The sequence below is a fragment of the Megascapheus bottae genome, chromosome 32 (assembly GCF_031878675.1).
Source record: "Megascapheus bottae isolate mThoBot1 chromosome 32, mThoBot2.hap1, whole genome shotgun sequence".
Classification (NCBI taxonomy): domain Eukaryota; kingdom Metazoa; phylum Chordata; class Mammalia; order Rodentia; family Geomyidae; genus Megascapheus; species Megascapheus bottae.
Genome location: NC_143540.1, coordinates 5,715,180 through 5,737,355, shown reverse-complemented (window position 1 = coordinate 5,737,355; position 22,176 = coordinate 5,715,180). Strand labels below are relative to the sequence as shown.

Below are 22,176 nucleotides of genomic sequence, written 5' to 3'. Positions count from 1 at the left end.
AACTTCTGATTTGATCTTTAAATGGGATTTTACCAAATTTGGAAGTGTTCTGTAAGCTAGAAAGCTTATGGCAGGGGTAGGACTAATAAGATATTCTAGAAACAATAAGCTAGAAACTTGTGTCATTGGTACTTAGTATTGAGTAGAAGGGAAATTGTAGCAATTTAAATTGTCTTTTCATAGTACAGAGAAGGCACAGCATTTAGATGTTAGGATGCCTACTATAAAACTGCTCAAGTTGTACTTGTCCCTCTTTATGCATTAACTGTAGTTTGGGAACAGACAAGTTAAAACCCAGCCGCCGAACAGTCTCTTGCCTACAAGGCTCGAATTTAGCATAGTAGAGGGAGATTATTAGGTGCCTGCTTTTGAGGTAAAGAAGAGTTTATTGAACTGGTACACTTCATTCTTGTAAAAGTCAAAGGGATGGGGACCAAGACATGAGAAAGGGTATCAATGTATGTGAAATAATGCACCATCTGGTGAATATAATGTAACCCCTCTATTAATTACAATAAAAAATATATGAAAAAAGTCAAAGGGAGGCTTCAGAGGTAAATGGGAATTAGGTCCAGAAAATTTTAAGAATGTGTAGGAACTAAAATATGTCTGTAGCAGTGAAGACTTCAAAATGTTGAACAGAGTTCTGGAAAGAATTCAAGGCATTTGAAGTTTTGAAAAAGGAAAAATGTTGATTTTTAAGGTAACAGAAAAAAGTATGTTGTCCAAATTAGCTTTGCTTTCCTTGGATGAAATCTCTTTTAAGTATTTGATTTATATTGTTGTATAGGAAAGAACAGCCAACTCAACTTTGGGTATATATATATGCACATCCTCTTCTTTCAAGGTAGTTATTCTCAGTCTTTATTTACCACAGGAGTAGTTTTCCTTCTTCCTGTATTTTCTTGAGATGTAGCTGTAGAAGGAAGTGCTACCTTCATAAATTTTTCCCATCATGTAAGTATCTACCATATTTTTAGATGTGGCTTCACAGTGTAGTAGGTAAGTAACATTTTTCTACTGTAGGAGAGTTTGACCAGAAAAACAAGGCAAACTCAGTACTGCCTAGTGGCGTATGCCTGTAATCCCTAGTCACTCAGGGAGCAGAGACAGGAGGATTGCAGTTCTAGGCCAGCTGTGACAAAATTGACTTGAGATGCTATCTCAAAAAGAAGCCAGATGTGGAACAGAAGCTGGAGCAAAAAGCAGTTCTTTTCTCTTTTTCTCCTTATGGTTAATCTCATGTGGTTACTGTATCTGACTTTGTTACCTGGTGTATTGTATATACATTTATTTATTTGAAATGGGGAAGGGAAGGGGGAAAACAAGATGACAAAAAACATGAGACAAGGGACAAAAAACATGAGAAGGGGTATCAATGTTCGAGAAGTAATGCACCCACTACCTGATGAATGTAAGTGTAACCCCTCTATACATTACCTAAACAATAAAATAAAATTAAAAATTTTAAAAAGCAGACCTATCTGAACAACAAACTTAAGAGACAAATGAAAGGTGATGTAATTGTTCGAGCACTTGCCTAGAAAGCACAGAATCCCTGAATTCAGTCTCCAGTGTTGCCAAGAACAGACCAAAAAAATAGTTTTCCCTAAACACATAAAAATTTTCACCTATCACCAAGTTAAAATAGCTTTCTATTAGACAACCACATGCCTATTTCTAACGCTTTTACATTAATGTTGTACTTCCCATAAGACAGGTGTGTTTATTTTTGTATCCACTCAACAATCCTTCCCCCTTTTTTTTTTTGGTCAGTCCTGAGGCTTGAACTTGGCCTGGGTGTTGTCCCTGAGCCCTTCAACTCAAGGCTACCACCTTACCCCTGGGCCTGGGCACTGTCCCTGAGCTCTTCAGCTCAAGGCTACCGCCCTACCCCTTGAGCCACACCACTTCCGGTTTTTTGCTGGTTAATTGAACTTTCCTGCCCGAGCTGGCTTTGAATCACCATCCTTATATCTCAGCCTCCTTAGCTAGGAATGCCGGCATAAGCCACCGCACTTGGCCAATTCTTCCAATTTTTGATGCCTTTCAAGACCAATTCTCGTTTTTAATTCTTTACATGAGAGCAGAGTGAATTATGACACAGTAATTTTTTTTTTTTTTTTTTTTTTTTTTTTTTTGCCAGTCCTGGGCTTGAGCTCAGGGCCTGAGCACTGTCCTTGGACTTTCTCAAGGCTAGAGCTCTACCACTTGAGCCTCAGCACCACTTCTGACTTTTTTTTTTCCTATGTATATGATACCAAGGAATTGAGCCTGGGTCTTCGTGCATGCTAGGAAAGTACTCTACCACTAGGCCAATCTCCCGGCCCTTGATACAGTAAATTCTGTTAAACTTTAGAGACTCAAAGTGAAAAATTAGTTCTTTATGTCTCTAAGTTGTTATATTTTCATCAAAGTCATTTCCAGCTGAGTGTATAAGATAAATGCTGTAAACAGAATAGCCTTGTTTAATTTCCAGTTTTCTTATTTATTACTTGCACTATTTTCCTGAGCTTATAGTCATTCATCCATGGCTAAATGAGTTTTCTGAGTTTATCTAACCCAAGCCTTGGGCATATGCTTAGGTCTGCTGAGTATGTAGATTTTTCTGCTTGTTTGATGACTGTAGCTTGCCTGAAGCTCTGCCTGTACTCTGTGTCCAGAGTCAAGTCTGATGTAGGCTCCATTTCAGTGGGCTCTCAAGTCCTGTAGTTTTGTGTCAGAATCATGCATTGTCTTAGATCATCATGATTTTACTCACAAATGATTGTAAGTGGGTGTCAGCATTACTGCCAGTAATAAAGACTATAAGACACTTACTAGAAAGCAAGAAACAGTGGAGTGAATTGAAACTTACCTGGTTTTTTGTTGTTGCTAGATATTACTTGCTTGATGCTTGAGCATCAATCCCAGAAATCCAACAGATTTGCCACTGTCAACCATGGGAATTAATGGTAGCTTATGAATTTTTGTCTATAAGAAATGATATCTAAACCATTTTTAGGATTATTAAAAATTATTATATGTAGAGGTGCTAGGTGCAGTAGCTCACACCTGTAATTCCAGCTACTTAGGAAGTGAAGGTGTGGAGGATCATGATTTAGGGCCAGTCCGGTCAGAAAGTTAACAGACAACATGGACATAGTGGTGCATGTCTGTGATCCCAGTGGGATGAGGGGTGTATGGATCCTGGACCCTATCAAAGAAATAGCTAAATCAAAAATGGCTGGAAGTGTGACTGAAGTGGAGTAGAAAGTAAAAGAAGGTATAAGATGCAAGAATGATCTTTGGCTGCTACAAAGTATTTGAGTAATAGTTTAGATTTCTTGTTCTGCATATGCAGAATAAGAATAATAGGAAAATTATTATTTGCAAATTGTTACTTACAAAAGATAACTCTTTTAAAATCCGTGCCAATGACAGCAGCCTTGCTGGCACTTAGCAACTCAGTAGAAACTTAGAATTATTAATTTTGATGTCTGGCAAACAGTTTTCAGTGCTGTTTGATATTTCTTACTACATTTCATGCACAAAATATGCTGACCAAGGGCATTTCTGCCCCTCAGGCAGCCCAGGGTGCTGAGGAAGAGACATGATTGAGAGACAATCACAGTGTGGTGCTTATGTCCAGGAGGCAGTGAACAGATGGTCTTGCAGGTCATGTATATGTGTGTGTGAGAGAGGGAGAGAGAAAGGGAGGGAGGGAGGGAGGAAGGGAAGGAAAGGAAAGGAAGAGAATCCTATTTGTGGTGTGGCAGAGTCAGGAAAATTTTAGCAACTAGAACACTATTAACTAGACCCACATTTTTATTTTCCAGGTTTCAGCACAAAATGAACATAATTAGGGAAAATAAGGATTTGGCTTGTTTCTATACAACAAAACATTCATGGAGGGGAAAGTAAGTATTCCTGTTGGCTTTATTTCTTCCTGCTTCTGTAAAGTTACTGTCTGAACATTACTGTGTTTCAGTACCCTGAATAGTACACTGTAACTCAGTGGCGTTATTTAGCTCATCTCTTCTGAAAAGCATATGTGTGTGTTTTAAGTGCAAATGTTACATTCAGAATAAATTATTGTTCTTTTTTTCTTTTGACATTTCTGTATCTGCTTGGGAAGGAGTTGTTTGGGGTTTGTTTTGGTGTTGGTCCTTGGACTTAAACTCAGGGTCGGGGCACTTGGCCCTGAGCTTTTTTTTGCTCAAGGCTTACATTCTACCACTTGAACCACAACTCTACTTCTGGCTTTTTTAAGTGGTTAATTGGAGATGAGAAGCTCATGGGCTTTGTTGCCCAGGCTGTCTTGGAACTGTGACCCTTAGATCTCAGCCTTTTGAGTAGCTAGGACTTCAGGTGTGCTGTCCCTTAGCTCTTCAGCTCAAGGCTACTGCCCCACCCCCTAGAGCCACAGCACCACTTCCTATTTTCTAGTGGTTAATTGGAGATGAGTCTCATGGAATTTAGTGCAAAAGTCCCTGGCTGGCTTTGAACCTTGATCCTCAGATTTCAGCCTCCTGAGTAGCTAGGATTATAGATGTGAGCCACCTAAGCCACCACACCCGGCTAGGAAGGAAGGTTTTTTTTTTGTTTGTTTCTTTTGTTTTTGTTTTTTTTAGAACTGAAAAGCAAATGTTGAGCCTGTGTACAATAAACACATTCTCATCTACTTGAAAGAAATGTACCATTCACTGTCCAGAGGCTTATAATGAAAAATTTAAACTGAGTTTGATTACTTTGCTTTGAAATAGGGTGATGACATTTGTTCTGTGTCTTTACTAGTCAGGCTGTGGTATAAATGTTTTGTGTTTTCTCTCTGTAAGATGAATGGCTGATTTCCTTCCTGATAGTGTTGTGAAGGTTAGATAAGTAGAGTGAATGAAAGTTCTTAAATTATGCCTAAAGTACCTTGAGTGTTTAATGAATGGAGTCTGTGTGCCTATAGAACTATGAGTTCTGGTCCCTTTGAGTTGTAATGAATAAATGAGTATGCCGTGCATTGGCAAATAGGTTTGCTTACTTATTTATTCTAAATCAAGCCACACCGAAAAATAGGACACGTACATGTAGAGCTCTTGTTCTTATTTTTTCTTAGATTACTTTATTGTTACTATAGGTGATATATAGAGGAGTTAAATTTATGTGAGTCAGGTAATGAGTACATTTCCTTTCATGCAGTGTCACCAGTTACCTCACTTTCTTCTAGTCTCTCCTTCCCAGTCTTCACCTACAAGTTGTATTGTTCACTTTCATCAGTGTCCAGTGAGCTCTGCTGCTCCTGCTGCTGCTCCTCTCCCCGGTTTCTCCTCCTCGCCCTCTCTCTCTCCTCCTCCTGGGCACTGTCCCTGAGCTCTTCAGCTCAAGGCTAGTGCTCTACTACTTTGAGTCACAGTGCCACTTGTGGTTTTCAGGTGGTTCATTGGAGATAAGTCTCACTGATTTAAGTGCCCAGACTGGCTTTGAACATGATCCTCAAGTCTCAGCCTCCTGAGTAGCTAGGATTACAGGCATAAGCCACTGTTTGGTATTCTTAACTCTTCATTTGTAGTTGGTAGAGAAGGAATGATATACCACTCACTCTCTTTTGAACCCTGAACCCTGCAGTGTTTAGCGGTAGAATACTCTGATCATCATAATGTAGTCCAATTTTAATATATGTATTACATGCTGATATACTAATTTTAGAGAACAGATATACTGTAATACCTTTTGTGGGCTTGTCAGTAATTGTGATCATCTGAAAACTTAAAAAATGATCTTAGGGAAAAGTGTGACTAATGCTTACTAATGCTTACTACAATCCTTTTATTTCCTCCTCCCCTTCTTCTTCCCCTTCCTCCTCCCCCTCCTCCTCCTCCTCCTCCTCCTCCTCCTCCTTTTTTTTTTTTTTTTGGTAGCAATTCTAAGCAGAACTGTTTCTGTGCTCTTAGGATAATTCCTTCCCTCCATTCATACCTTGAAACTTTTGTATCTTAGTAACATCTTTAAGACATAGTCTACTTCTGTGAAACGCATCTTTTCTAAATACTAAAGTCCTTGGATTTTTAATATATTCATAGGTTCTGAAACATCACCATTGTTTTAGGATACTTTCAACACTCAGAAAGTACTTCCTCTAAAAGTTGCTGTAAGCAATAGCAGTTTTTCCTCTTCCCCTCCTCTTCCCAGCATCTGGCTGGCACTCATTTGCTTTCTGTCTCTGGATTTGTCCTTTACCAACATTTCATAGAGATGAAACATTACAGAGCATGACCTTGTAAGAATGCTTTTGCCTGTGGTGTTTGTAAGGTTCATTCGTGCTGTCGCATGTGGCAGTACTGCATTGTATTGCCACATAGTATTCCCCTGGATGGATATACCACATTTTGTATGTTTATCCATTAATTGGCCATTATGTCTACCTTTTTAGTATTGGGAATAATGCTACTATGAATGTCCATGTAGAAGGTTTTGAATGAATCTATATTTTTAGTTCTCTTTAGCATAAATACTTGATGGTGTATCTGGTTAATTCTGTGCTTAACTTTCTGATGTTTTCCAGTCCAGTAGCTGTGGATGTTACATAGCTAGCACCTACCTATGATAGCTCCAATTGCTCTTCATTTGTTTATCTGGCTGTCCTGTTCTGACCATCCTAGCATGGATATGAACTCAGTCTTCTGAGTAGTTAGGATTTATAGGTATGAGCCACTAGGTACCTACCTGGTTATTTTCTTTTTCTTTTTTCTTCATATATATTTTTATTGTAATTAATAGAAGGGTTACATTATATTCACCAGATAGAAGGTGTATTACTTCACAAGCATTGATAACCCTTTCTCATGTCTTGGTCCCCTTCTCATGTCTTGGTCCCCATTTCCCTCCTCCCACCCCATCCCTCATCCTGTTGTCCCTCCTTCCTATCTTATTTCAAATACCTACCTGGTTATTTTCAAGTCTTAGCATAGGCTTTGGTTTTCAGAGATACCCTGCCTGTATATATATGCTGCTAACTGGTCCTAACATTCTGTGTGTGTGTGTGTGTGTGTGTGTGTGTGTGTATGTGTGTATGTGTGTATGTGTGTATGTGTGTATGTGTGTATGTGTGTATGTGTATGTATGTGACAATCTTGGGGCTTGAATTCAGGGCCTGGGTGCTGTCCCTGAACTATTTTGTGCTCAAGCTTAGCACTCTATACTTGAGCCACAGCTCTACCTTTAGCTTGTTGGTGGCTCATTGGAGATAAGAGTCTCATGGGTTTTCCTTCCCGGGCTAGTTTCAAACTGTAATCCTCAGATCTACTGATAGCTAGCTGCCAAACTTCTAGTCCTGACATTTCAGAAAAATGTTTCTGATGGTGGCAATGAAGATGAAAACAACTTTATATGCCTGATTTAAAGATACCTTGTCCAGACGTTTCCCTCAGAGGTAAATAAATACTTTTGAGCCATTTCTGTCAGCTTCAACAAAGTCTCCATTGTGCCTCACTTTGTGGCCATTGAACATGTTGGATTCTAATGTGAGTCCATCCATCCACTCAAGTACAGGCCCCTTGCCTGGCAGAGGAACTTGTGCTGCCCTTGTCTTTTTGTTTCCTCTTGCAAAGTCTATGGATAATTTATGTTTGTCCAGGAGGAGCAAGAAAGGGGAGTAGATCTTAGGGAGGGGAAACACTTTTCTTTCAAGAAAGCAAAATTTCCTTTTTGGCCTAAGAAAGCCATTTCAGGCAGGAAGGAAGGTACAGATGTTTCAGTTAAAGCGGAAGTGCAGATTCACAGTGGAGAATTTCAAAGTAATGAAAGTTCTTAATTTTCTTGAAATGGGATTTCCAAATACAGTGTACTTATGGATCACTTCAATATTGGTGTGCATTAGTTATGGCAAATGCTCTGAATTTAAGTAGCATTTTAGATTCTGAACTAGTTTTTAACGATAGCACATTAGGATAAATGATAATCTGGCTATGGCATTCAATAATGAATGCTCATGATGCTTTTAGTCTATATTTATTGACAGTCTGTGAAGTGATTATGTACAGGAAATTGAGGGTCGAGTTGAGGGAAGGTGAGGCTGATACATTTTGGTGCTTTCTCACAGATGGGAAGAGGGTTAAAGAAGAGATGGTATGAATCATATCCTTGTGGTATCTCTGCTCTTGACATTGCCATCCTCTATACCTCTCATGAGTTCATCCTTAATTCTCTGGCAGTATGGGACTTAAACATCTTCTATGCAGAAGTACCAACCTATTTTAGATAAATGTTAGGTTTTACATGTAGCATTGCATTAAAAGCTACCTCTGTCTGAGCTGAAAGGAATAGGAATATCACATTCCTGAACAGAAGACCGTAACATACAATGTTTTATGGAAGGCCTCCATTGTCGTCGTGGGAGAAGTGGAGCATCTTCCTTACTGAATTACTAGGATACATATTTGTAGACTATGTCCCTTCCTCCTTTCTTTTTCCTGAGGAATATATTTTTGATCAGAGTGGAGCCTCTTAGGTGAAAGTAGATTTGTAGCCAAATCAGAGGATCATGGTGATACAGCCCAGATGAATTGCTGGTTCACCCATTCATTTTGTTCTGTGTTTTAAATACGAGCTTGCTAACATAGTCATGGCTGTGGGAGGAATACTTAAATCATGATACTAATGATTACTAATAAACCTAGTCTAGTGAAGTTTGGGGCCTTCTCCTCCCCACAGTTATTCAACTCGTAGAACAATAACAACCAGAAGGGCTAACTTTTCTTGGCTGTTTTCAGAGGATCCAGGCACGTGGACCACATTTCTTTTAGTACTTGCATTATGTATCGGTTTGTATACCAATTTGACAAGTTATGGGAGAGGACACAGTGAGCAGTCTGGGTGGCATTGGACACAGGCAGTGTGACTTAACCACTAAGCCATAGTGTTCCTTTGGTGGTGCTCACTCTTGATTTCCCAGCTTCAAGAGGCCTTTTGTCCTTAATTCCTTATTAGATGGAGTAAAATTGTAGTTAAGTAATGGGATTCTCAAATTTTAGTAATGAAAGGTACAATGAATTGTAGATTTTGTGTGGATTCTAAAGACTTTCATAGCCCAAACTTACCTTAAGATAGTGGAAGGAACTCTGGTGAGTGGAGTGTTCTACATAGTAGGAAGAATTCACCATGAAGATGTGAATGGTGGAAGAATTAGGTCTGACTGCTTGAAGCTGAAAGACAGAACTTGGACCAGAAGGTGGATTTGTAGTGGCATATATATTGTCTTAGTTCTGTGGATCTGCAGACAGTATTAGCAGATCTGGGAAGTGAATAGAATTGTTATTAGGGAAGATTAATTAGTTCTCTTATCAGTAATGAACAACTAAAACTAGCCAACCTTGATATTCTAAAACTTTAAGCTGTATTTTAGGGTGTCTGGGCTGGTGACACAAAAGTCCTCCTATTCTGGTTAGATCTGTTTAGCTTTTTTAAGGCCCCTGAATGAATTGAAGACTTTGAACTTTAAAAGTAGTGCACACAGGTCTTATTCTCTCAAGAATTTGAGAATCATTATTTTATGCTCAACATGAACTTTTTTGTTAGTGTTTACCCAAAAAGCAAGTGATGTTGAATTTTCTGTTATAAAAAAAACCAAAAACAAAAACAGGCAAGGGGGAGCCGTAATTTTGGCCTAGTAGTAGAGTGCTTACCTAGCATAGACAAATACCCGGGTTCAATTCCTTGGTACCACATACATAGAAAGAGCTGGGAGTGATTCTGTGGCCCAAGTGGTAGAACTCTAACCTTGAGAAAGCTGGAAGACAGTGCTCAGGCCTTGAATTCAGGCCCTGAGTTCAAGCCCCAGGACTGGCCAAAACAATAAAACAAAAAAACTAGCAAGAGGCCAGGATTATAGCCAAGTGGTAAAGTGCTCATCTAGCATGCATGAAGCCCAGTTCAGTTCCTTGGTACCACATACATTAAAAAAAAAAGCTGGAAACAAGATGAGTGGGGGAGGAGGGAAGGGAAATGGGAACCATGACATGTGAAAGGGTGTCAATATGTGGGAATTAAGGCACCATTTATCTGGCAAATATCATGTAACCCTTCTATTAATTACAATAAAAAATATATTAAAAAAAGCTGGAAGAGGTACTGTGGCTCAAATGGTAGAGTGCTAGTCTTGAGAAAGCCCTAGGACAGTGCCCAGGCCCTAAGTTCAAGCCCCAGGACTGGCAAAAATAAATAAATAAAAGCTAAGTGATTTAAATATGCATAATATCATTAATCAGGAAAACGTAAATCAAATCTACATGATACATAATATCTGATCTCAATAAGAAATGACATATATATATATATGTATATATATTAAGCCTAAAAATAACACCTGGTGAGAATGTCAAAGAAATAGGAACCTTTTGATACTATTGGTAGGAATGTAAATTAGTGCAGTCACTTGAAAACTATATAAAGGGTCTCAGAAATTAAAAATAGAAGTACTTACATGATCAAGAAGTCCTACTACTGGGTATGAATGCAAAGAGAAAATAAAATAAAATCTAAAGGAAATAAAATTAAAAGATATGTACATTCTTAAGTTTATTGTAGAATTATCCACAGTAGCTAAGAAATGGAAGCATTCTAAGCCTCCATTAACTGATGGATGCATGAAGAGAATGTGGTACACATATACAATACTAACTCAGAGTAAAAAACAACGTAATCTTGTTGTTTGTGACATGGATGAAGCTAAAGGTCAAAATAAACCAGGCATGAGCTCATTGATAGGTGGAGTCTTAAAAAGTTGTTGCTCATAAAATTGAAAGTAGAATGGTGGTTACCTCAGATCCATGAAGGGGTGGGACATGTGGGGATGGAGAAAGATTGATCCCCCAAAAGTCAAAAAACTTCCTTGCTGTTTTCTTAAATCCTTCTGTATAGTAGTTGGTTTATTCTGAAATTTATCAGCATGGAATGACAATTATTTTTATCTTAAGTTGTGAATTCATTTTGTTCTTATGTTTTCTTATACTTGTTTTTACCCATTTCAATATTTTGTATTTAAGGTATTTATGCTTATCTGCTATTCTCTCTTTTAAAGAATTACTGATAATGCAAATGCTCTTCTTGTTTAGATACATTACTTTAAGTGAAGGAAGTAAGCAGTGAAAATTTCTTGTTTGTGGTATGGGTTTCCTACAGAATTGCAGCACATAAATGCAATAAGGAGTTGTTGCTTAATTAGATATGAGGAGGCTAGGCTAAGGCTGTTTGACCAGTACAAGCCATAGTTTTTCCTTCCTTTCCATCATGGTTCTATTGAAAGGATATTTTGAAAGACTTGGTAGTGTGCAGTGTATTTTGTCAGCATAAAAATTTTCCTTTATATATCTTCAGCTAGTAATTCATGAGCTTATTCAAGGTTGTGTCCATAGGCCATATTTTTCTATGTAGTAATTTTAATAGTTCACAATAAAATGAATAGTGGATAGATCTTCATTCTAATAACATTTTAGGACATGTTAAAATGACAGAAGGTGTAGTTTTGGTGAAGACAATGCACATGGATATGTTAAAAATGTAAGAATGTTCCTTTTGTGTTGATATCATGTATGTTTTCTTAAATGATTTTTGTTGTTGTTTGAGATTAAAATAAGCACTTATCTTCCTTTACAGGTATAAACGTGTCTTTTCAATTGGAACCCATGCGATTACTACATATAATCCCAATACCTTAGAAGTAACAAATCAGGTAATTACGTTATTCCCTTTAAGGTGTTTGTATAAAAAACCTCCGTGAATTTTAAAAGCTAGGACATAATCCATTCACCCTGGCCAGAAATCCAGTACCTTTGGATACAAATGCAAATCTGAAAGAGATTACTATATGTTTATATAATGTTTTGTGCTTCAGACCAAAAATAAAGATACGGGGAGGAGAGGAATATGTTTACTTCTAAGTTCCCAGCTTCCAGTTTATTATTATTGACTGTAGCCATTTTATCTGTGTAAAATTAGTTCTTTGTAAGTACAGTTATTTAATACAAGCATGTATTAGTTATACGTCAACTAACTGCTATAAAATACTTGTTGTGGAACTAGGATTACTTGTTTTTAGGCAAGACTAACTGAACCTGAGTAAAATGTAAGTGTACTTAAAGATAATTCTAACTTAAGCATACTGGTAGGTTGTCTTTCCTAATGCACAAAAGTAGTCATATGATCCTCTTTTCTGGTGCTTTTCACTTTATTTTAGATGCTTTATATTAATATCTGCAATATGCATTGTTGTTTCTGATGACTAAACAGTTTGAGAATTGGAATTATAGAATTGCTACAAGACATACCTTGTAGACCACTTGTATCGTGTAAATTTTTGCTCAGTCAGCAAGTATAAGCTCAATAAAAATATGCGTGTTACATTTTACAGTATTGTGGCAACAACTGAAAAGATTCCTTTCTCCTTCTTAGTGGCCTTATGGAGACATTTGCAGCATCAGCCCTGTTGGAAAAGGGCAGGGGACAGAGTTCAGTCTCACATTTCGTAAAGGCACTGGGAAGAAGTCAGAAACTTTAAAGTTTTCTACAGAGCACAGAACTGAACTCCTTACAGAAGCATTGGTAAGAAAGGATCTGTGTTCCTGAACTAAATCTCTTTAAGTGAAATAATTACAGATACTGACTTTTTTTTTTTACCTCTAATACCCATTATGCTTATTTTATATTTTTATTCTCTCCAAGTAGTTGTACAAAAGAGTTAGCATTCAACAAGTCAGTTTATGAATACCATGCATTTTGATCAATGGGTTTTTTTCCTTCTTAACCATTAACTGGATAGTGTGAAACTTTCACTTTTCTTTAACAGAAAACCTAGAAGTCTCTTATATTTGATATGTTATTAGCTTTTTAAAATATAGACAAGACAAAACATCGCATATTTAATCTGTCCTTGTTCTTGGATAAAGCTCTATATTGTTTTGATTGGATATGCCTAACTTACAACTTTGATAGTTATCATGTTAACTCCATTTTTATTTTTATATCTTTTGGGGTAGATAGTGGAGAACCATGTCTCTTTCCAGTCTGTTTTCACAAACTCTGGTTTTGTTTTCTCTTTCAGAGATTTAGAACTGATTTTTCAGAGGGAAAAATCACAGGAAGGGTAAATATTTGACATTTAAAAAAATGTTCTTTTATTTGTTTAAATGTTTCTCTGGATTGTAGAAATCATGCCTCATAATTTCCATGTTATTTTTATGATAAAGCCAAAAGAAAATATGATTTTAACATCTACCAATGTCACATTATTGAGAGATAAATATATTTTAACAGGAAATTCTTAATGTTAAGAAGTCTTAATTCTGGATATCAGGTCAAAAACATTAAAAACCTGGGCTACATGTGGTAGGCCTAGATTTGGTGATGGATACCTATAATTAAGGCAAGAGTAGGAAGGTTGCTATCCAAGGCTGGCCTAGGCAAAAACATGAGACTATCTAAAAACAAACCAAAAGCACTCAAGGATGAGGCTCTAATGGTAGAGATCCTAAGAAGAGCAAGGCTTTGAGTTCAAGCTCTGGCAGTACCTACCTCAAAAAATGCAAGCAAGAACCAAACAGAAAACACCCGTGGACCATTAAAGATATTATAACAATTCAGATGCTCCTTATTCAGTACTCTGAACAGCAACACCACTAAGCATCATACTGATGGTAAAGCTTTTTGGAGCATAGCAGCATTGTTTGAAATAGGAGTTTCTTATTTCAGAGTATTCAGAGTATTAAGGTTTGAGCACTCTAAAGTTGTCTTATTATGAGTTCTTGCAGTAGACCTGGCCCGTTCTAAAGCTTGGCATGGTGCATGATAGCTTCGAGAGAAATTGTGTTGCTCCTCAGAATCCTGACTTTCCCAAACCTTCTCTAGACATGCTACAGCAGCGTTGACTTGATACCAAAGACTTCTGGGGTAGAAGGAATGAGAGTTCTTTATTCTCACCTACCTGTGACACGCCCCCCGCCCCCCCCGATGTTCTTGAACTGTTACATTTCTTATCAGGAGTGGGTATTCTTTTTTTAATGATGCCTAGAAAATGACTAAATTTACAGCACTGTTCAAAACCATGGCTTCTAGCAAAAGGCAGGAATTGAATTCTAATGTGCTGGTAGCACTATTCCTCTCCAGCTCTTGTCCTCCCTCTGTGGATTCCACTGCCTGTTTTAGCACCCACAGTCTTCCTGATCTCAACTCTAGTAGTTGGCTCCTTGCCCAGTGACCATTTATAATCCTTTCATACCAAACGGCACAATGCTTGCCCATGGTTCCTATGAGCCTGCATCAGATTTCTACAAATTGCAACTCATTGTGCTTATTTTAATTACTTTATGTTGGCTGCTGGACTTTCTGTGTTACTCATTTGTTTGGAAAACGCATCCTTCCAAAAACATACTTATTAGATTTTGTTTAGAGGTCTCCTTTCATGTCACTTGAGTCTCACTTAAAACATTAAAGAACTCAGAGGTAGTGACACTTAAACTTCTCTCCCAGAGTGGAGGCTTCACCCCCCCAAAATGCTGTCCTAGCTGAGCAACTCTTATATAAGTTGAATTTGGCCCTGAGGCCTTCTGTTATCCTAGATAACCTTCTCCAAATCTGCATTTCTCAAACACCTTTAGGCCTGGCCTCTGCTACAGTTGTAGAGGATAATGGAATGTTCCCATGAGCTTTCCTCATGACGACAGCTGACTTAACAGCTCGGAGGAATGGAGAATGGCCTGTGCAGTGGCTTTGAGACACATAGCAGGCATAGTTTGAAAAACATCACCTTGTTTTGTGGCCTGCATTGATCTGTCCTTTTGCTTAAAGTCGAGGGGCTAAATATATCTTTGGTTTAATAATGCAGGCACTCTTTTCTGAAGAATGCTTTTTTATAAAACTGTGGGGTACATAGAGCCATAGGTTGGTCATGTGAAATGACCCCTGTGAATGTCATTGCTGAGTCCAGTGTCAGGATGATTCCTGCTATTTCTTGAAACCTACAGGATTTCTTCCCTCAGTATCAAAACTAGTTGTGCTCTGGGAGCAGCCATTTTCACCTTTAGAGTTGGGTACTTGACCACACATTGCTCTCCATTTGGATTGATAGAAGACAAAAGAATCATTATAGTATTTGGGTATAATATCACATCTGACACTTCGTTATCCTGTTTTTCCTTTAAATTTTTATTTATATCACATCATTTGGTTTAGCAGCCTTGATTAAACCTTTTGTTCCATTTGATTGATTGTTTTGAGGAAGCCCAGGCAACCCTGGGACTCCTTAGCTCAAACAGTCCCTGCCTCAACTTTGAGTAGCCAGGACTAAAGGCAAATGCCACCATGTCTAGCTGGATTCCCCTTCCCCCAACTTCATATAAAGAGTAGCTTAAAATTGCTTTACAAACTGTAACTGTAAAATTTTGTCAATTAAGGAGCATGTTTTCAGTTCCAGTCAACATTCCTTAGGAAATATGTAGCACCCTCTCGCTTGCACACATGGAAATGAACCTTTTGGCAATTTGGATAGTACCTATAAATGTTCCTATTGCTTAGATTTTTTTTTCTGGTTGTTTTAGCCATGACACATATATTAAATGTAGTTTTATTTTATGGTAAGCTTACAGTTGAACTTTGAAACTAATACTGTTTCTCTCCAGAGATATAACTGCTATAAGCATCACTGGAGTGACACAAGGAAACCTGTAATTTTGGAAGTAACTCCTGGAGGCTTTGACCAAATAAATCCTGCAACCAACAGAGTACTGTGCTCCTATGACTACAGAAACATTGAAGGCTTTGTAGATCTCTCCGATTATCAAGGAGGGTTTTGCATACTTTATGGAGGATTTAGCAGATTGGTAAGTAGTGTTTTTTAAGAAAAGGTATTTGAAAGGGAGCAGTATTTTTTATACTTCATTTTAGTATTTCATGTGAGTTTATGCTCAATGCTAGTGGTCTACCACTTGAGCCATAGCTTTTTCTGAGTAGTTTATTGGAGTCTTATGGACTTTCTTCCCCGGGCTGACTTTGACCTGGGATCCTTAGGTCTCGGCCTCTTGAGTATCTAGGATTATAGACATGAGCCACTGGATCCTGCCTTTATACTCTTTTTTTTGGTGGATCATGGAGCTTGAACTTGGCCTGGGCCCTGTTCCTGAGCTCTTCAGCTCAGGGCTACCGCCCTACCCCTGGGCCTGGATGTTGTCTTAGAGCTCTTCAGCTCAAAGCTACCACCCTACCCTTGAACCACAGCCCCACTTCCCGTTTTCTAGAGGTTAATTGGAGATAAGAGTCTCAGGTCCTTTTGTGCCAGGACTGGCTTTGAACCTTGATCCTCAGATCTGAGCCTCCTGAGCTGGTTACTTTTTTTTTAATTGCTTGATGACAGCAAGAAGCTTTTGTTGGGTCTACCCATTTTGTAAATACAGTAATTATTCCATATATGTGGGATCTGTGGATTCTACTGTGGATCAGAAATACTCAGGAAAAATTTGTACATGTACTGAACAAGGGCACACTTTTTTTTCTTTGTCATTATTCCTTAAAAAAAAATATAAGAGCTATTTGCAGTCTCTAGAGATCATTTAAAGCACATGGAAGAATATGTAAATTATATGCAAATATGCTATTTTAGGGAAGGGATTTTGTTACCTGGTGTGAGGGAGGGTCCCTGTGAAGCAGTTCACTACAAATACAAAACCCTAATATGCAACAAAGCTTTTTTCAAGTATGTTCTGCCTCTGTGGTGACTGTGATAAATTGCTAAGGAATAAAATCAGGTTCTTAAACATGAGCTGATCTAGTACCTCTCAATACCTCTAGAGAGGTACCTCTAGAACCTCTCTAGAACTATTGGCATTGCAGCCAGGACAAATCTTTCTTATATGAAATACTGCTCCTATCCTTTGCAGGGCATTAATGCATTTTGGCCAAGTACCAAATGCACTTTACATCCTCTGTCAATACAGCCTTGAAAGTTGGTTTATAGCATCAATAGAGTAATGACTGGAAAACATTTAAATGTTCTTGAATCTGTGTATTAGGTAAGATAAATAAGATCAGAACTTCCTTGATTAAAAATAGGAAATCTTACAGAGTACTCCTACCCCGCCCCCCCCAACTTGCTTGGGGCCCATCCTTGGAAGCCTTGCTTATTGTTTTTGCAGACATGATGAAAATGAGACATTTAGAAGTTAGGAGATAATTTCTCTCAAAGAAGTTAGTTGCCAGTCTCTATACCTCAAACATTGTGCTTTTTAACTGAGAAATAGACCTGCTTATTGACCTTTGGTAAGTTCTATAGCACTTTTCTGGTTTTGTTTTGTTTTCTTCTAAAATGGCTACTTTAATCTCTTACCTTTGATTGAATATAGACCACATTTTAGTTATTTCAATCCTGACTCTTTATATTTTAAATTTTATGCAGCATTTATTTGCATCAGAACAAAGAGAAGAGATTATCAAAAGTGCAATAGACCATGCTGGCAACTACATAGGCATCTCATTGAGGGTCAGGAAAGAGCCTTTAGAATTTGAGCAGTATTTGAACCTTCGCTTTGGAAAATACAGCACAGATGAATCCATCACATCTTTAGCGGAGTTTATGGTCCAAAAAATATCTCCTAGACATTCGGTAAGATGTGTTGAAAATAACATTTTTTTCTTGTGGTTTGACAGATTTTCTTTTAACATACATCATAATATGTCTCAATTTTATTATTTGAAGGAACCTATAAAACGAGTCCTGGCGCTTACAGAAACATGTTTAGTAGAAAGAGATCCAGCAACCTACAACATTGCCACATTGAAACCTTTGGGAGAAGTAAGTTTCTGCATTATAAGGCTAGCTGCGATTTCTTCTGTTGATCACATTGGCTAATTTTCCTTCCATTTACTCATACCTAAAGCATAGAAAACAGAATCTGTATCATTTCTTAACATTCTTGATCTTCGAGCAGCAAAGATTACAAAAAAGCTGCTTTCTCCGGTACACAAGAGTGGAACCTCTTGTTTCATATGTTTAAAAACATTGAATGGGACCTTCAAACATTGATATTTCTAAGCAACATTATATTTTTAAGGGTTTTTTTGGGGGGGGCAGGGTAGGGGGTAGAATGCAGTACTAGAGTTTGAGCTCAGGGCTACACTATTTGAGCTATGTCCTGGGTCCACAAGTTACATTTTTTAAAGTAGGACTTTTGTAAGCTTTGTGATGTCATTTAGTTTTTATAATGAAACACAACAGAATTAAACATGCTTTGTTGAACTTGCTTTTTGTTTTCATTAGGTATTTGCTTTGGTTTGTGACTCAGAAAATCCACAGCTTTTTACCATTGAATTTATTAAAGGGCAGGTTCGAAGATACTCTTCAACCGAAAGGTATTTTTATATGCTTTTAGCATGTGCATAGCAAAAAGCTTGAACAGGGAAAAAAACCTCCCAAATATTTATAATCTGCAATTTTGAAATTATTTTTACATACTTACATATTTTAAGTTGGCCAGTTTTCAGATTCCTAAGACATTAAATAGTTTCTTTTAAGTGAAGTGATTAAAGAGTATTAGTTAATACTCTATTTTTAAGTATTTCAGAATAGCACTTCTTACTTTCGTTGTCGAGTTGTTTGGCTATAGCTGCAGGTTACTTTAAATGCCCTTGAATTTATTTCTGCATTACTGTTATCATCTAGTTACCAGTTTTCCAGTAGATCGTGATGGCTTGTTTTTATAATGTAAAACTTAGCCATTCCTGTGAAATAATTATTAATGCAACCAAACAAAAATATTAAGCAATGTTTTAAGTGACTTCAGCAAGGTCATGTAGTAGCAAGGTGAAGATAGAGTATGAGAACTGCCTTACTATGGTAGTGCATTCCTGAGCAGGTTACCTGCTGAAGGACCTATTTGACATTCCGCATAAAAATCCTCCTCATTTTCAACCCAACTAACTTGCTTATGTATGTATGTATGTATGTATGTATGTATGTATGTATGTATGTATGTATGTATGTATTTATTTTTACTTTGAACCCTGCTTAGAGATTCTTTGCTAGCAAGTTTGCTGGATGGAGTGCGAGCCTCTGGGAACAGAGATGTCTGCGTAAAAATGACATCAACCCACAAAGGCCAGCGATGGGGGTTGCTCAGCATGCCTGTGGATGAGGAAGTAGAGAGCCTTCACCTCAGATTCTTAGCTACTCCTCCGAGTGAGTATTCATTCATTTTTTAAATTTGTTGCTTTTTGCCAGTCCCTGGGCTTGAGCTAAGGACCTGAGCACTGTCTTTGGGCTTTCTCAAGGCAATAGGTTTACCATTTAAGCCATAGCACCACTTCCTGCTTTTTCTATGTATGTGGTAACCAAGGAATCGAACCCTGGTCTTTGTGCATGCTAGACAAGCACTCTTATCACTAGACCAAACTCTTGGCCCTCATTCTTCATGTTAATCCATTTACCCATCCACCAGGTAATAGTTTAAGAATTGAAACTTGAAGCCTATTAAATCTTCCTGTTGAACATTTTCATTTCTTTTCCAGATGGCAACTTTGCAGATGCTGTTTTCAGGTTCAATGCTAATATTTCCTATAGTGGAGTTCTTCATGCAGTAACACAGGATGTAAGATAAGGGTTGTTTTTATTTTTAAAATCACAATCTGTTCACTGTCATTAACTTTCAGTGTGGAAACTTGCCTGAAAATATTCTTCCTTTACCTAGGGCCTGTTCTCAGAAAACAAAGAAAAACTGATCAATAATGCCATTACAGCACTGTTGTCCCAAGAGGGCGATGTCGTTGCCTCAAACGCAGAGCTAGAGAGTCAGTTCCAAGCTGTGAGGAGGCTTGTTGCTTCCAAAGCTGGTTTCCTGGCCTTCACTCAGCTTCCAAAGTAAGTTGTCTTTTGAATTTAGCTTCTCTTAGAGACTTTGAGCAACTCAAAATAGAAGATGCTGAATAATGTATGTGTTGATGTCTGACTGACCCTGGACCTTGGCGTGCCCTTTGGGTAAATGAGACATGATTAGGAAGCTAAGTGGGATGGCAGGAGATGCTGGTCCCATACTCACTGGTGACATTACTGACTCTCGTTGTAGAGAAGTTGGACAGGAGGTAACTTACCCTGTAGTTGTACTTAACCTTAAGAATGTTCCTGCTCAAAGGAACCATGATTGTGCAACCATCTATTCCAGAAAGGTGATTTACAGTCTTTTATGCCACAGTGGACACTTAAAGACAACCTGTTACATTGTACATTAGTACATCTGCTGCAGATGTGCTGATGGTGATACCACATGCTTGTTGTCCTCGTTCTACAAGGTTTCGGGAGCGTCTGGGAGTGAAAGTGGTAAAAGCCCTCAAGAGGAACAACAATGGCGTCATCCATGCAGCCGTGGATATGCTGTGTGCCCTTATGTGTGTAAGTAGTGTTGTTCTAAAGAGACTGGGGGTTCTGGTTTCCATGAACCCAGCTTTTCAGTGTAGCAAAAATCATGCTTCTACATTTCCCAAGTTGTTCTGACATTAGTTTTGTTGTTCTAACATTAGTTTTGCATAGGCTATCACACATTGGTAAGGTTGACATATGTCCACAGTAAATTTAATTTTTCGTTGGTGGTGAGGAGGTGAGTTCTTTTCAACCAGCTTTCTTTGGGAAACATTGCATTTAATTTGAATCGTGAAGTCTGAATAAGGCATCTTTTAGTTCTAGGTAGGTTTTCCTGAGAACATATTCAAAGGCTATTTGTAAAGCAGCAAGTTATTAAATACAGGTTGTGAGGTGTATATGGGGAGCAGTTATTTCAGTGAGAGGTGTATGCAGGTACTCATTGAAAACCTGTACCAAACCAAGGAGCTAGACATGTGTGTTCAAAGGAACAGCTGAAAATGTGTTAAACGGGAGTAGTAGCATGATCTGATCGATGGACCGTCGAGGATAGATTGTAAATACAGTTAGAGGTGAATAGACCAGATTATCACAAAGGAATGATGCTGACCTCTGGTACTGAGAGGGTTGAAGAAGGAACACTTTCAAAACATGAAAATCCAACTTGATGATAGACAGAAAATGGAAGCAGACAGTTGTTCAGTATAACTTTGAAGTTTTTGACTTCTCAATTTTTGTGTGTTCTGTCTGGTACTTTTCTGTATATAAAGTATTTTAGGGAAGCTTAAGTACATAAAACCTTGCTTTTATTCTCCCAAACAAATTTAAAGTCTGTTTTGATCATCTTTGCTATTCCAAATAATTTCATAAAAGAATTAGACTAGAATGTAAAAGTCCCCAGTACACATTAGGATTCGATGATGTGATTTGTGTAAATCAGTTATCATTCATAGCTTTTTGGCAGTGTATGAGCTCCACCTCTCCTGTGTTACAACTGAGGAACATAAGGCGCCGGGGTGGGGGGTGGGGGGGCTAAGTATGTTCACCTTGCCTGAAGTTGTCCTCTGTGCTCAGTAGGAAAATGAGGATCTGACCTCTCCTGGCCATCAGACTGGGGAAGGGGTGGGGAGGGGCACTGTTTGTTATTTTCAATTACCCCAATAGTCAAAAGATAGTCACCTCGAGGCAAAGAAATATTGCCTGCTAATTTTAGCACTTTCTCTTAAATGTCAAATTTTGTTGATTTAAATGATAAAAAATTGGAGAGTAGGGGTACTATTTGCCTGTGACTCAGAAGAGGACTGTGTCCAATAAGAGCTCATTTACCTCCTGTTAAACACGAATGAGACGTCAGTTCTGTCCGTTCATCGTAAGTTCCCTTTCTGCCTTACCCTTTAAAGACTAATGTTTTACTTACGTCATTGTGTAACAAATACTCATGACTGTTGTGTGGTGCCAGCAGGAGACTGCTTATGCATTATCACTGTTTTCAATCAATAGCCCATGCACGATGACTATGACTTAAGACAAGAACAGCTAAACAAAGCTTCTCTTCTCTCTTCAAAGAAGTTTCTGGAAAACTTACTGGAGAAATTTAATTCCCATGTGGTAAGTGGTATTCAAAAGATTGCCTTATGAAAATGAAACACTTCTTCATTTGGAAGATTGTGTATCATTATTGACAGGTATTCTAAAAGTGTAACATGGACTTTTGTTGTGGCCATCAAATTTGGTCAAATTTGGCCTAGGTCAGCTTGGCCACTAGCTATACCATATTTTGTTTCAGTAAAGTATCTGTTCATAGGGGAAGCATATGT

The 22,176-nt window shown here is 38.0% G+C and overlaps 1 protein-coding gene and 1 long non-coding RNA gene across 2 annotated transcripts in view; one reads left to right on the top strand and one right to left on the bottom strand.

Moving 5' to 3' along the window:
- Window positions 1–3,303: 3,303 nt before the first annotated feature.
- Window positions 3,304–22,176, top strand: part of Dnajc13 (DnaJ heat shock protein family (Hsp40) member C13) — a 69,707-nt gene continuing 50,834 nt past the window's right edge. Inside the window, exons 1-14 of the mRNA XM_090323421.1 lie at window positions 3,304–3,657; window positions 3,819–3,899; window positions 11,623–11,698; window positions 12,418–12,567; window positions 13,067–13,108; window positions 15,639–15,839; window positions 17,408–17,614; window positions 17,708–17,803; window positions 18,269–18,360; window positions 19,020–19,186; window positions 19,516–19,595; window positions 19,695–19,864; window positions 20,293–20,392; window positions 21,860–21,967. Of these exons, the coding sequence (XP_090179547.1) occupies window positions 3,593–3,657; window positions 3,819–3,899; window positions 11,623–11,698; window positions 12,418–12,567; window positions 13,067–13,108; window positions 15,639–15,839; window positions 17,408–17,614; window positions 17,708–17,803; window positions 18,269–18,360; window positions 19,020–19,186; window positions 19,516–19,595; window positions 19,695–19,864; window positions 20,293–20,392; window positions 21,860–21,967 (1,635 nt within the window). The 5' untranslated portion in view covers window positions 3,304–3,592. The remainder of the gene's footprint in view (window positions 3,658–3,818; window positions 3,900–11,622; window positions 11,699–12,417; window positions 12,568–13,066; window positions 13,109–15,638; window positions 15,840–17,407; window positions 17,615–17,707; window positions 17,804–18,268; window positions 18,361–19,019; window positions 19,187–19,515; window positions 19,596–19,694; window positions 19,865–20,292; window positions 20,393–21,859; window positions 21,968–22,176) is intronic.
- LOC150043090 (uncharacterized) lies at window positions 9,074–13,677 on the bottom strand. Its single transcript, XR_016533469.1, has 3 exons — window positions 13,537–13,677; window positions 12,294–12,448; window positions 9,074–9,262 (listed from the first exon to the last, which is right to left on the bottom strand). It is a non-coding gene; the product is annotated as an uncharacterized LOC150043090 (long non-coding RNA).